The 14,292-nt window shown below is 49.2% G+C and overlaps 1 protein-coding gene across 2 annotated transcripts in view; it reads left to right on the forward strand.

The window, feature by feature from the left end:
- Positions 1 to 13,110, forward strand: part of TGFBI (transforming growth factor beta induced) — a 34,118-nt gene extending 21,008 nt beyond the window's left edge. For both annotated transcript variants that reach the window (XM_008057573.2, XM_008057572.1), the window contains exons 7-17: positions 136 to 277; positions 2,827 to 3,039; positions 3,869 to 4,006; positions 4,600 to 4,745; positions 5,563 to 5,699; positions 6,519 to 6,649; positions 8,924 to 9,048; positions 10,254 to 10,356; positions 10,918 to 10,997; positions 12,011 to 12,035; positions 12,496 to 13,110. In XM_008057573.2, the coding sequence (XP_008055764.1) occupies positions 136 to 277; positions 2,827 to 3,039; positions 3,869 to 4,006; positions 4,600 to 4,745; positions 5,563 to 5,699; positions 6,519 to 6,649; positions 8,924 to 9,048; positions 10,254 to 10,356; positions 10,918 to 10,997; positions 12,011 to 12,035; positions 12,496 to 12,536 (1,281 nt within the window). In that variant the 3' untranslated portion in view covers positions 12,537 to 13,110. The remainder of the gene's footprint in view (positions 1 to 135; positions 278 to 2,826; positions 3,040 to 3,868; positions 4,007 to 4,599; positions 4,746 to 5,562; positions 5,700 to 6,518; positions 6,650 to 8,923; positions 9,049 to 10,253; positions 10,357 to 10,917; positions 10,998 to 12,010; positions 12,036 to 12,495) is intronic.
- Positions 13,111 to 14,292: the final 1,182 nt, after the last annotated feature.

Genomic DNA, 14,292 nt, shown 5'->3' on the forward strand with positions numbered 1-14,292 from the left:
CATCTTCTCTTCTCATCTTGGGCTCCTGCAAAAGCCTTGAGCCCTTGAGGGAGGATTGGCAAGCCTGTGTATCCACCTTGCTGCAGAGCACCCGAGGGACATCAGAGGGCACTCTGTCTTCACCCCTCCCCACAGGCTGCCGTGGCTGCATCGGGACTCAACACCTTGCTTGAGGGAGATGGCCAGTTCACACTTTTGGCCCCAACTAACGAGGCCTTTGAGAAGATCCCTGCTGAGACCTTGAACCGAATCCTAGGTGACCCAGAGGCCCTGAGAGGTGAGCATACTTCAGCTACTCTGCTCCCTTGTTGGAGCAACCAAGAGTGTAAGACCTACTCTAGTCTAAGATGGCCATGTCACCTGCCATGAGGCTCTCAGCATGTCGGGGACAGCTGGGACTTGGGACCATCCTGTTCCATTGCTCCCAGCTGGTCATGTCTCTGCAGATGCTGGAGCAGATCCCCGCCCTGACTCTGAGGGCTGACAGAATCCGGCAGCCTTTGTCTAGGGACACAGTTGGGCTGAGGAGGGAGGCAGAGTTAGAGATCCACAGCCAGCCCTGGCCAGACACAGGGAGCTTGAAAGTCTTGAATAGCCAAGGCCAGAGTAAGACTGGCAGGTGGAGGGGCAGCTGGGTGGTGTGGGGCAGGGGTGGCAGGTCCTGGCATCCTTAAAATGGAATCCTCATACCAACCCTTAACTCTTCATGTATGTGACCAGGGGCCTCATGGAAAAGTCAAAATTATAGTTAAAACTAGGAATAGTCAACTCTTGACTCTCTATTGTGGATTTCATCCTGCCCTCCCCAAAGTACTACTAAGTTAGATAGTGTGTTAATTATTGCTGGGGGAGAGGGAAGGAGCTGGCATGTGAGGAAGATTAAAAGGGGGGCTCTGCCCTCCCCATCTCTGCCCCCATGTACTCGAGGGCCTTTGAAGGGCCATGACCATGAAGCTACTGCCTGTTGATCCCTAAATCCCCTAAAAGCAGAATAGGCACAGGTCCCCTGTGCACGCCAGCCTCCCAAGTATAGCCCAGGATGACTTTCTCATCTATTTATACCCACCTGTTTTGCACTGTGCTATACAAAGTGCCTAATGCATTTCAGACATCCTATACATTTAAAATGTTCTCCTTCTGGCCATGCGGGGATGGGAAAGGACACATTTCTGAAAGCACAGATGGGATCTGTCTGTGTCCAGATGATTGCGGTGCCTCCATGTACCTGCCTGTGTTGGGAACTGAAGCCACAAAATAAAAATGGTACAGTCCTTGCCACCAAGGAAGTTAAGCCCTAGTGGGAATAGCAGGCTTAAAAACAGGTTGTTCTAGCTGATCTGGTAACTGCAATGACAGAGGCACAACATATCATGGGAAGGGCAGAGGCCGGGGCTCGTGCAGCCTCAAGGGTCCCATCAGCATTTGGAGCCATGTTCCCCTTGAAGACATGCTTTGTACAGAGCACATTTTTATCTTTGTAGATTTCAGAATGCCTTGTTAACTTTTGTAGGTTAAAAAGAAAAAAGCCCCTAATTCATCTTTTTTGCAAATCTGTCTTTTCCAACTCAGTAACTGGCCTGTTCAAAGTAGGGGCCATCTGTCTGGTTCTGTAGCTGCAGGCAAGGAGAGGGTCATAGGTTCACCATGGACAGTCTCTTGTTGTAGCTAGCAGGATAGCAGGCTGGCGAGAAGCAGCCCAGTACTGGCATGCCCAGTTTGAGGACTCATTTCCAGCCCTGGCCCTGCTTACCCTCCAAGTGGCCCTGGCAGGTCCCTTCTACCCCACCCTGGGCTTCAACTTCCTTCTCTGAGAAACTAAATCCCCTAGGCCTCATCCTCAAAGAGTCTGCCACCCTTCTTCCTCCTCCAACTGAATGTGGTCAGTACTGGCTTCCAAGGCTGTCAACACATCTGCAGCAGCCCAAAGTTTCTGCAAGGCCTCAGAGCTTCCTCCTGTCTGTGACAATGTGGTTTTGGTTCTCACACTCAGGGGCAGTATGAAACTCGCCTCTGTGGTGAGAAGACAAGACAAAGGGCCTTGGTGATCTTGGCAAATGGCAATCTGGGCACCTGTTCAACCTGGGGTGGGCTGGGGCATATTGTCCCTGACTGGTCCCTGCAGCTGTTTCCGTCCAGCCTGTGTGGGCCCTTCAAGGTGGATGGAAGCCAGCAAGAGACATGACTTGGTCAGGAGCCCTCCTCAGGCCCCAGCTCTGCCCTGCACCTAAACTAGCACTTGTACAAGCAAATAAATGATTATATTTGTTATTTATGGAGATGGGGAATAAGATGGCAAAGGCCATGTCTTACTGTCACAATTCTCAACCCCTAAGACAGACCCTCTTTTACATTTTTATAAATATCAGTAGATTATTAAAATTTCATGGTAGACGCTTAGATTTTTTTCTTTATTCCTGTACAGACTAATAGTCGCTACACGTGTTGAGCATTACTGTGATGTCAGGCTCCATGCTCAGTGCTCTACCCTCAATATTTCATGTCATCCCTACACCACCCCTAGGAGATGAATGCTACTCTTATCTCCACTTGACTGATGAGGACATTGAGACTCAAATCGGCTAAATGACTTGCCCAGAGTCCCATAAGCTGGAAAGTGGCCATGGGATTCAAGCCCAGGTCATCTAACTACAGAATTCCAGCTGCTTTCAAAAGTAGAAGGCAGGAGGAGAGGAGAAACTGGGCCCTGTTGTTCCCCAGCCTCATCTGAAAGTCTGGAATCCTCATTCCTGTGGACGGGCTGTGAGCTGGCCTCCAAGGTCATCCTGGAGCAGACCCTGACTTGACCTGTGTCTGTTTGACCCCCAGACTTGCTGAACAACCACATTCTGAAGTCGGCCATGTGTGCTGAAGCCATTGTCGCAGGGCTGTCTGTGGAGACCCTGGAGGGCACAACACTGGAGGTAGGCTGCAGTGGGGACATGCTTACCATCAATGGAAAGGCCATCATCTCCAATAAAGACATTCTGGCCACCAATGGTGTAATCCACTTCATCGATGAACTGCTTATCCCAGACTCAGGTAGGCCAGGCCTCAGGAGGCCTTGGTTCTCCCCAGCCCACTGTCCTTTATGCCATCCCTGGTGATAGGATCGGGGGGATTCAGGGCTCTTTGGGGTCATTTCTCTGGCTGGACCCAACTCACAACCTCGCAGCCACCACAGATTAGTAGGTTGTGGTCAGATGAGTTTTGAACTTCAGGCACGGGAGTCTAGACATTATCTTGGAAGCAGTGGAAAGCCATTGAAGGTGTCTGGGGATGGAGAAATACAATCAAAGAAGCCTTTCAGAAGGTCTGCCTGCTATAGTTGGGCACTGAGGGCCATTTGCTGACCTCGGAGTATTTGCTGTCTCAATAGTGCCCAAGTTACCCTAAGGGTCACTGACCCAGGGAGAATGACTTAAAGAACTTTGCCTTGTGTTTTATTCAGCATTCTAGACCCATTCTGGAATTTCAGGGAGATCTGCCCATGAGCGAAAGAATCTCACAGGAACAAGCACAAAACTCTTTCTGTGGGTGTGGTTGCTGGCCCTCTCAACTCTTCAGAAGCCATAACACAGGCAGTGCTGCCTTCCTCCCCTGCATTAGTACTCTGACCAAGCAGCCCCCCGGGGCCAGCGACAGAGGCTGACCTCTGCTGAACTGAAGCTCACTTCTCTTCCCCAACTGGTTAGATGTTCTGGGCGACTGTTCCCCAGATGACACAAACCCGCTGGGCCCCAGCAGTGTTTAGGGGATTGTTGACTCACGAGATGACATTCCTACTGATGTATGTCATGCCCTGGGGTAGATGAATGATAAACGAAAACAGCACTTTTAACTTTTGAACTCACTTTCCCCTTTCTTGTAGCCAAGACGCTATTTGAGTTGGCTGCAGAGTCTGACGTATCCACAGTCATTGACCTTTTTAGGCAAGCTGGCCTTGGCACTCATCTCTCCGGAAGTGAGCGGGTGACCCTCCTGGCTCCCCTGAATTCTATATTCAAAGGTAATGTGGGGAACGCATCCCTGTTAGTTTGCCTCTGGAGGCAGCCTCCTCACCCCCTGTTACCTCCACACATACTCCCCAATTTACAGCACCCCGTGGAACGTTAGAACTTCCACGCCTCTCAACCGAAAGCAGATGTGGTTTCAGCAGAGACCCTGCTGTTCTGCCAGGCAGAGAAGAGAACACACTTGGGGATCTGTTCCTCAGAACTCCAGACGTTGCATCTGTCAGGAGAGCAGAGCCTCCCCTTGCCGTTTTATTTGCAGAGTCCATTGCCAATGTCTAGTCAGGAGGTCAGAGTGAGGATACAGCTGAGTTGCAGCCTCAGGAAAGCAGGGAAGGGGGCCAAGTTGTGTGCGTGCCTGCCCACCCCATTCAGGGCAAAACTCCAGACACCCTTGGTTATCTGGACCTTTTTTTTTTTTTCTCTGCAGAAGATGCCAGATGTTAAGGAATATTGGCAGCCTCACTTGATTTCTCAATCTCTCTTTCCAAACTCGAGGAGGGACAGGCTTTTCACTGCATTCGTCACTTATCATTCTCTCCATTTCCAGAACAAGTCTCTCTCAACCTCACCACACCTTCTCTTGCAGATGGAACCCCTCCAATTGATGCCTACACAAAGAACTTGCTTCTGAATCACATAATTAAAGATCAGCTGGCCTCCAAGTATCTGTATCACGGACAGACCCTAGAAACTCTGGGCGGCAAAAAACTGCGAGTTTTTGTGTATCGTAATGTAAGTTCTGGGCCCTAAGGCTCCTTGTTTGGCTCAGCTCTAAGAAATGGAAGTTGTATTCATGTGGGGAAAAAATGTTCTCAATAAGCAAGGGCTTGCATGAGAACTGCCTTCTCGTAAGAAAGGAAATAATTTCTGGAAAGTATGTACAATATCAAAATGAAAACCTACAGAAGAATTAGAATCTCTTGTTCTGGAGGCCTTTGAGAATGAACCACGTGCCTGTCTGACATGGGTTTTTCAGCAGTAAATCCACCTTGAACTCAGGAATGGACACATGGGAGAAGGGATGGGGTTTGGAATCCTTCCAAGCTTATGTGGAGAAAAGCCCTTGAACTGAAGCACAGCCCTGTGTGCTCCAAAGGGTCTCTCCTCCCTTCTCCTGTCTCTTCTCTGTCTTCAAACCCAAAAGCTACCATGGGATATCAAGTAGGAAGCACAGCTCAAGATAGGTCTTGGCTGGGACTCACCACACCATTTGGCTAAAGATAGTTGTCATCTGTTAAATAAATAAGTAAATGGGTTCCATCTATTTATTTGATCACTGTCAATGGACCTCATATGAAAGGTATTCCCATTAGGGGGACTCTGTGTGACTTTATTGTGGCCTCTATGGCCATTCTTTCCTTTAAAGAAGACCATTTTGTTTTGTTTTCTGGATAAAATATGTCATTTTATCCAAGTTTTGGTGAGCCACCCCGATATGTACACTCATTGATCTTTGTAGATGATGCCCTCAGCACAAGCCCTGGACAAACTGGAAGCCCCTTTTGCGAGGATACCCAACCCTTTCTTTCTCTACTTCTCTTCTATTTAGAGCCTCTGCATTGAGAACAGCTGCATCGCTGCGCACGACAAGAGGGGGAGGTATGGGACCCTGTTCACTATGGACCGGGTGCTGACCCCCCCAATGGGGACTGTCATGGATGTCCTGAAGGGGGACAATCGCTTTAGGTAACTTGTCCCATTCCAGGGTGGGGCTTCTGGCAAGTGTTCATGCTGGGACAGGACACTGGGCCTCAGCTATTTGTCAAACGTCCACTTACCTTAGGAGTCAGTGCACTGTTGTGACCTTCTGGGCTGGGGGCTGGGAAGGGATGAGAATCACCTTGAAAGCTTAAGTTGGTAATAGAGGTTACTTCCGGGAGTGTAATCCTCACACCCATGGAAGCAGGGAGGGGGAACTGCTTCTTTATTACCTAGGTGCAAGGAAAACCTCACTGTCTTATTGCAAAGGCCCAGGTGAGCTGAGAGCACGTGGTTTTGAGTGTGATAAGTCTTTCACTCTCTATGCAGTGTCTATGCCTTTCACTCTGTATGCTATGTCTACTTTTTGCAGCTGAAGCCCCTATGTCCGTTTGTTTTCTTGCCCTGCCTTCTCCATTTCTGACTTGCTCATTTATCCCAGGTACTATCATATAGAGTGTTTCTCTGTCACTGACTTCAACCACCTGCACAAGGGCCTGGGAGACTAGTAATCACATCTCCAAGGCCCAGTGGTTCAGCCAATCTCTGGGTCAGCCATGCCTCTGCCCTTTCTTCTTCCTCCTTCCGCCTTTGGCCTCAGACTTCTGGCCATCTAACTGAATTTGGCATTTGTGCTGGGTAGAGAGAAGACGCAGACTGGACTAGTTCTGTCTGTGCATAGGGAGCTTGTGAAAACCAAGCTGTGTGCATCCCAATGGTCTGGGCTTACTGCCCCCAGTGGTAAGGTATTTGAGAAAAATGTCTCTCTGACCTAACAGGTGACATTTTCTCTGTGTGTATTTGCAGCATGCTGGTAGCTGCCATCCAGTCTGCAGGCCTGACGGAGACCCTCAACCGGGAAGGGGCCTACACAGTCTTTGCTCCCACAAATGAGGCCTTCCAAGCCCTGCCACCAGGAGAACTGAACAAACTCTTGGGTAAAGACCAACTTAAGTACACATTTACACTTCTCTAAAGTAACCATCCATTAGGGCCACAGCAGGAAACAGTCAGTACATTAGGAAGGGGCTTGCTCGAGGTGATTTAATGACAAGACTGACTATTTGTAGAAGTGTGGACAGGATGAAGGAAACCAGCAAGTCTGACAATGATGACACCTAGGGACTAGCAACTATGGGAAGCCTTTATTATCCCTAGTCCTGGAGGATGGGAGGGTGAGGGCAGAAACCAGAGAAGACTTGAGCCTTGGACACAGAGCACAGAACAGCAGCTGATACCATGTGCAGCCACGGTCAAAACTGTGACAAAGGAGCCCACTCAGTGCTTGAGCTCCCCTTTCCTCCCACATGCCAGCTGCCGGCTGAGTCTCCCGTTGGCTAAGTACAGGAGGGCAAGGGAGCCTGCATGATGCAGTTCATAGAGGGCAGCCTCCTGGGGCATCAAACGGCAGAGAGTGGAAAGGAACTGAGGGTAGACATGACCAGTCCAGTCATGAGGCATGTTTTCCCCTGGAGACCTGTGAGAACAGTGGCAATGAAGCCATATGCCTGCATGAAATGTCCCTCAGGATAAAAGCTTTCCCAAGAACTTAGTCATGACCGTTAGAAGTCTAGCTGAGGCTGTTTGGGAGGCAACCCACTGGTTGGGATGGTTAACAAAAAGGAGGACAATAAGAGTACCTTGCTCACTGTGTTGTGAGGATTAGATGCCATGTTGCACACAGCACCAGGCACACATCCCCAGGCAATAGCAGCCATGATGGCAGGAGGTGGGATGGGAGTTGCAGTGTCTAGCTCTGATGCACGTCCATGGGAGATACTTCCACTGTCACAGAAAGATGTGTCTGAGAAGGAGGAGGAGGAGGGAGGACCTTGGCAAACCTTGCATCCCATGTTGTCTTCACCTCTCTTCCTGCTCTGGTGCCAGAGAATAGAAAATGTGTGGTGCAGGCAGCTCTGAGGTGAATTTGTGTCCTGTTTAATTTTCTTTATTGCTAAATGAAAGCCTGTGTCTGTGATCCTGACGTAGTTTCCTGGGAAGAGGGGAGAAGTTCATTCTGAACATAAACTTTCCATCCTTTCTCCATCCCGCAAAATGGAATATTCCCCAGGTGGCCTGAGCCTGCTCGGCTTCCCTCTCATTTCCAGTGATGTGGGAGCAGAGGAAGGGCATGGGGAAAGCTTCCCAAACTCGCCCTCCCTCAGGCCTGCAGGCACCCCTGGGGGGTGGAGGGTGGTCCAGGTGTTAGAAAACTCAAAGGAAGGAGGCCTCTGGAGTCCCAGGAGCTAGCCCTGTACCTCCAGGCAGTATTTTTATGGAAGGGGAACCTTGTCAGCTCCAGGTTGTGGATGTTTGGAAATCACTTGGTATCCAGTGGCTTCATCCTCTGGCACTCATGTGGATTTGTCAATAACCAAGTGAACTCTCCGAAATCCTTTAAAACATCCTCCATTCTCAGTTTCAAGATGCTGGAAATAGCTCTTCATAAGCCCTGGGGAAATTCAGCCATTTGGCTGGTAATGGGAGAATCAGAGATGAGAGGGCAGCTGGAAACCTTAGGAATTGCCTCCCACACTTAATTTGGGAAATGCCTGTGCACCTTTATGGGCAATCAGATGCCTTCCCCAGTCACTGGAGACACTGATGTGGGCTGAAAGGAATGCTGAGACGCGACGAGGAGGGAGGCTGCAGAGGGAATACCCCCCTCAGCCCTGACCTCATCGGCTCCATGGTTCCTCCACAGAGCAGCTGTTGACTCTTTTAAGTTCTCCCTTCAGGAAATAGCCGTCTCAAACAGAATATGCATTTGAGGGCAGAATGTGTAAATATTGCACTACTGTGTTATAACTGTCGGGAGCCACGCCGATGATGAAACGTCCCAGATGCTGGTGCTGGAAAGGTCCCTGGTTTTCCAAGCAAATATTTAGCTCATGGAAATATGAGTCATCATCACAGAGGAGTATGGATTAACTCCTTCTCAGCAGACAGGGAGCCCAGCATCCCAGAAAGTACAGGCTTATCCAGCAGTAGACTGACTGCAGGGGCAGACTCACGGCTATGAACTTGTGCCTTGTGTCCACTGACCATTAGGCAGATGTTGGGTCACAGAGTGTACAGTGAGTGCTCAGTGATTGCTTATTGCCTGGGCTCATTTCAGAAGTGATCACTTGCATCTTCTCCTGGGTTCTCCTTGACTATGCCGATTACCAGTCTTAGGATTAGCTCTATCTTCTGTTTCCACAAATCTGCAGGAAATGCCAAAGAACTTGCCAACATCCTGAAATATCACGTTGGTGATGAAATCCTGGTTAGCGGAGGCATCGGGGCCCTGGTGCGTCTGAAGTCTCTCCAAGGCGACAAACTAGAAGTCAGCTTGGTGAGTGTGTCTGTAAATCAAAAGGATAGCTGTGCCCTGCCGCCAGGGCTCCAGGGCACATCTCACCCCCGGGATGGCAGTAGACACACACACAGCCTTTAAGGTGCAGCCTGAATCTCTGAGTACAATTTGTTCAAAGAAAGAGAGAAAAGACAATAGGGGCTCCAGAAAAATCAGGTAGGATTATAGTTGGACATGAGTAAGAAGTTCCAGATTTTCAGGGGAATAGGGCATCTGAGATGGTAGAAAGTTATGTGGCTGGAGCAATCAGTCTCTATCCTCACCCCAGCCCACCCCCCAAATCTCAGGGATTCACTGAGTTCCACCATGAACCAGATCATCCCAAGAAGCCTTTTTAGTTCTGATGCTTGCTCTGCTGCTGCATGTTGGTGGTACAAATTCCTCTTCAGAACTGTGCACAGAGCAACCCTACCTTGGAGAGAAAACAGATAGCTAGCCCTGCTCCAGAAACTTCCCTAACTGCTCATGGCCACTGATCACCCTGTGGCAGGACCACTCTTCAGTGTGTGGCTGATTTCTGCTCCTTGCTCCTGATTCCTGGTCTTTACTCATTCTTTGCTCACTGGTTTCTCTCTCAGGGCATGGGAAGATGTGTAGGGAGGTAGGCATGGGAATGACTTTTTGACTTTGGCAAGTTGTCCCAAATCTCCCAGCACCTACTTTTAAATATTTGTTTCCTGTCTGTTTCAGGCTTCAATGCTCCCTTCCCCCTTGTGTCCATGGCATGGGCCCTTTAGGAAGGCCTGGGATAGCTTTACCCTGGCTGAACTTCCTGTGAGAAAATCTTAAGTAGAGTACCAGGCAAAGTGTAAGGAGCCTTCAGCCCAGAGCTGGAGGCCAGCTTCTGTTCCCAGCTGTCCCGTCTACTTTTCCTCTCTTGAGTTTCAGTGTCCCCTTCTGCTAAATGGGGCAATAACACCCACCCTTCTTACCGTATACTGCTGTGAGGACTGAGTGGATCACACAAAAGAGCATTATGGAAATACGATGTGCTGAATCCACATGAGAGATTAGAATTAATCCACCAGACTGAAGGTCTGTTAAGAGCAGGAATAGTTTCATTTACCAGAGTATCCCCATTACACGCACAGGACCTGGCATATGTAAGTGTTCAGCAAATGCTTGCTGAATGAATAAAATCAATATGCGGTACTTATCACCACTGCTCCCTATTTTTCTCTCAGAAAAACAATGTGGTGAGTGTCAATAAGGAGCCTGTGGTGGAGTCTGACATCATGGCCACGAACGGAGTGGTCTATGCCATCACCAGTGTTCTGCAGCCTCCAGGTAAGGCCTCGAGTGTTCCATTCCCCGTGACTCTGCAGCCAATTCTTCTCTACACGTGGCAGTTGGTACTCAATGGAGAAGCCGTTCTAAACAACGGTCGGGTGGTTGTTATGCTATGCCTACGTGGACAGCATCCCAGTGACTCATTGCAGAGTAAATCGGGAGCTGATAGTTTCAGCTCCCACTTTGTGAAAACGCGTTGCTCTTTGCTGAGTTGAGTTGCCTAGCAGTCTTGGCTCCCCTCAGACACAGCCCAGTTGTCTGCTCACATGTGAATGCTGGGCATGTGGTTCCACGACTCATCTTGCAGGCCTTCACCTCATGTGTGCTTTTTGCCTCTAATATAGTTGAACTTCAGGCCTCAGCCATGCATTCACCTTTCTTGGAGCTCTCTCTCTCCATGGACCAAACTTCAGCATGAGTTAAGGAAAGTTATAGCAGAAAAATGTATGTGGAAATGTGAGCCAGAAAGCCCCCCAGCACCCCTCAGCTATAGTTGCTACAAATAGCATGCTAATGGTTTCTCTCTCTTACCAAAGCTGCCTTTTCTCTCCTCTTCAGTCAACAGACCTCAGGAACGTGGGGACGAACTTGCAGACTCTGCGCTTGAGATCTTCAAACAGGCATCAGCGTTTTCCAGGGTAAGACGCCTGCTAGGTTTACGCCTAGCCTAGGGAGTTTGGGTCCTCAGTTTGGGCCATGGAGGGGACTCTCTGGCCCCTGTCTTCCTGGCTGCTCCCTTGGGGCTCTTTCAAAACTTCTCCCCACTTCCACTGGGATATCCTTAGCCCAAGCCTATGTCAAAGTCAGAGGAAAAGCACCCAAGAAGCCCCTGCTTCCTTTGTGGCCAAAGTCCAGGCCTTCGTGTAGAGGATTCTGAGCCTCAGTTCATGGAGAAGCCACTGCTGGTGAGAACAGATGCAGCTCTGGAATCTATCCTGAGTTTGACCTGAAATGGCATGGCCTGCTCTGAGTCACTCTTCTGCTTCCCGTGGCACTGCCCATCCTGGGTGATACTGGAGCTCTCCTGGGCAGTGTGCAGATTCTGGATACAGGAAAACTGAGCCATGTGTGGGGCCCTCCCTTCCTTGCCTCAGCCCCACCTCCCTCTCAGAACCTCTCTGACTCTGAGCTTCATTTCCTGCTCCTCGACTTGCCTAGGCCCAGGAGTCCCATGCAGGATCCTTTGCTGCTTTGGGTCAGGTGGTGCCTTCTTAGGAATTTGGGGCGCTTACAGAAGGCTTGCATTTCAAGAGAAGAGGTTGCAGGGCACCCCCGAACCTAGAGGCCTGGAGCTCTAGCATGTCACATCACTTTTGAACAGAGGGATCTCCTTCATGCCCTCAAGAAAGTCTTTGAGCTCCTATTCATGAGAACCACTCCTGTGCAGTCCCAACTCCCCCAGCTTTAGGCTCTAGTCTCAGTGGGAAAGTCTGGCTTGGAGGTCTCCAGGAATGTCCATCTTAGAGCCCCCTTAGGGGCTCACACAATTTAGGACTGCCAAGGCCAACTGAGAGGCTCCCTAAGGCCCTTCAAGTCCATTTTCCCCTTCCTCTTCTTTACCCCAACATTTTTTCTGAGTAGGGGTAGCCTTAAACAGGTGCAGGTATAATTTTTCACTAGAAAACCTGATACCTTGTGTTTTTTTTTTCAGGCTTCCCAGAGGTCTGTGCGACTAGGTAAGTCTGGTCTGGGTTTGAAGTCCTCGCAAACCGTTTGGGCCTTACCCCAAGCAGGCCCAAGCCTGCCATCTGCTATATGTAGATATGAGCATCATGGTGCAATAAAACAAGGCTGGTCTTTGGGGACAGACCAGCAGGGTGAACTGGGGTCAGACCCAGAACACCCAATTTCCTTCTCCATGATGGAAACAATAAGGGCAACAAAATTTTAGGGTTGATATGAGTTTTAGCCTTTTGGCAGGAGCCCATAATGAGGGTGTGGTTTCAGGCTGTCAGGTGTAGATAATCCCAGAACACCAGGCATTGAGTAATATGTAAAGTTGCAAAGACCAAAAAGCAACTGCTGTGTGCAGGAGAGCGGGGCAGAAGGGCATTCGCCCATGTCCCCAAGATTCTGAGAGTGTCTTAGGCATGGGGAAGTCTGCATTTTTTCACCTTTCAAACTTCTCTTTTTCAGCCCCTGTCTACCAGAGGTTATTAGAAAGGATGAAGCATTAGCATGAAGGACCACAGGAGGAATGCCACAGCAGCTCCACACCAGTATCTCTCAGTTTTCCAAAGAGACTGTTTGAATGTTTTTGCAACCAAATATCACACTTCAATGTACATGGTCCACACCACAATGAGATTTGAGCCTTGGGCAGGTGGGAGGAAGAGGGAGAGAGACATACTTTTTATATTTTTTTCCCCTAAGTGTGGAGAAACTTGGATGTCACTGTCTGACATCCACTTCCTGAAAGGACCTATTCCAAATGTGGGATTTCCTACCTTTGCCAAGTGCCTGGAAAAGGGAGCTGCAGTACTGTGGGGCTCACAAAACATGAATCAAGCAATCCAGCATCATGGGAAGTCTTGGCACAGTTTTTGTAAAGCTCTTGCACAGCTGGAGAATGCCGTCATTATAAGCTATGAGTTGAACTGTTGTATCAAATGTCTCGCATCTGCCTGTGGTTTGGATGCTTCTATGGGGCCCTGTCCAGGTAGAAAAGAAATGGCATGTAGAGCATGTAGAGCCCAAATATCCCAAGTGTGACAGCGCCATGGTGTGTTTGTAATAATAAAACCAAAGAAATGTATGCCTTGTGGGCGTTACTTTGTGCTGGCCTGGGTATTCAGGAAGAGTGGGTCTCTGTTCCTTAGGGGCTGCCATGCTCCTTGATTCCACTCAGGAGCAGCCTAGCAAGGAATCCTGAGGAACAGTCTTTGGGAGATTCCAGTAGCTGGTCCTCAGATACCCAGACAGCTCATGGGGAGTTGAAGCTAAGTCTCTGTTGAACTTGTTTTCAAGTCGACCTCCAGCCCTGGGGCTCCCAGCCTTCAGTGTTCACTTCATCCAGCACTTTACTCCTCTTATTCCTTTGAAGTATCTTCCCTCCTGCATGGTGATCCCCTGCCTTTGTGTTGGATTTTTGAATCCTCAACACTCTTTGTGAAATGGTTGCTACCACAGTCCCAATAGACAGATGAGGAGACCAAGGCTCAGGAAAGGGAGAACCACTGGTAACACATAAAATGGCCAAACTGGGACTGGAACCCAAGTCATCTGACTCCCAGGAACCTCCATTTGACAGAAGAATTAAGTCTAGGTTTTCCAGGCCCATACCCTCTAGGTAGACTTTCATGCCAATCCCTTCCCCTGCCTCCTTAATCTCTGACATCTAGAATGCCCTCAGATATTTTGAGAGGCAGTATCATGTGACTGAGGTATCATGCTCTCTACCTGTGTGGCCTTGGGTTGGTCAGATGACCTCTCAGGGTCTCCTCCTCTGTCCCAAGGAGATGACTATCACTTCTACTTCATGGATCCATCATGAGGATGAAATAAGCCATATAAAATGCTTGGTGCAGCATTAAATGGCCTTATTGTTATCCTGCTGTATGGAACTGCTCGGGATCAATGTAGCTAAGCGCCTTTATTTGTGTCCTTCCCAAAGGCAGCCCACTTTCTTGGAGAATAGGATAGACCTTCTGCCCACCCACACACCCCTCTGCCAAGGCTGCTTCACTCCAGCAGGCGGAGCTCATTCCACTTCATGGACCCAATGACCCAAAGATACGTCTACAGCACTACTGCTGGTCAGTCCACTGCTGCTGGGAATAGAGTGATGGATGAGACAAAGTCCTTCCTTAAATACCTTCTAGTCTGGAGAAAGACAGACATAACATCAGTTTATTAAAATGATTCATCCATGTGTTCCACAAATATTTGTGGGGGCCACCTAGTGTACCCCCATATTAGGCCCTAGAGAACAGA

Source organism: Carlito syrichta, unplaced genomic scaffold, assembly GCF_000164805.1.
Source record: "Carlito syrichta isolate Samal-C Ts95f unplaced genomic scaffold, Tarsius_syrichta-2.0.1 Scaffold303061, whole genome shotgun sequence".
In the NCBI taxonomy this organism is placed as follows: domain Eukaryota; kingdom Metazoa; phylum Chordata; class Mammalia; order Primates; family Tarsiidae; genus Carlito; species Carlito syrichta.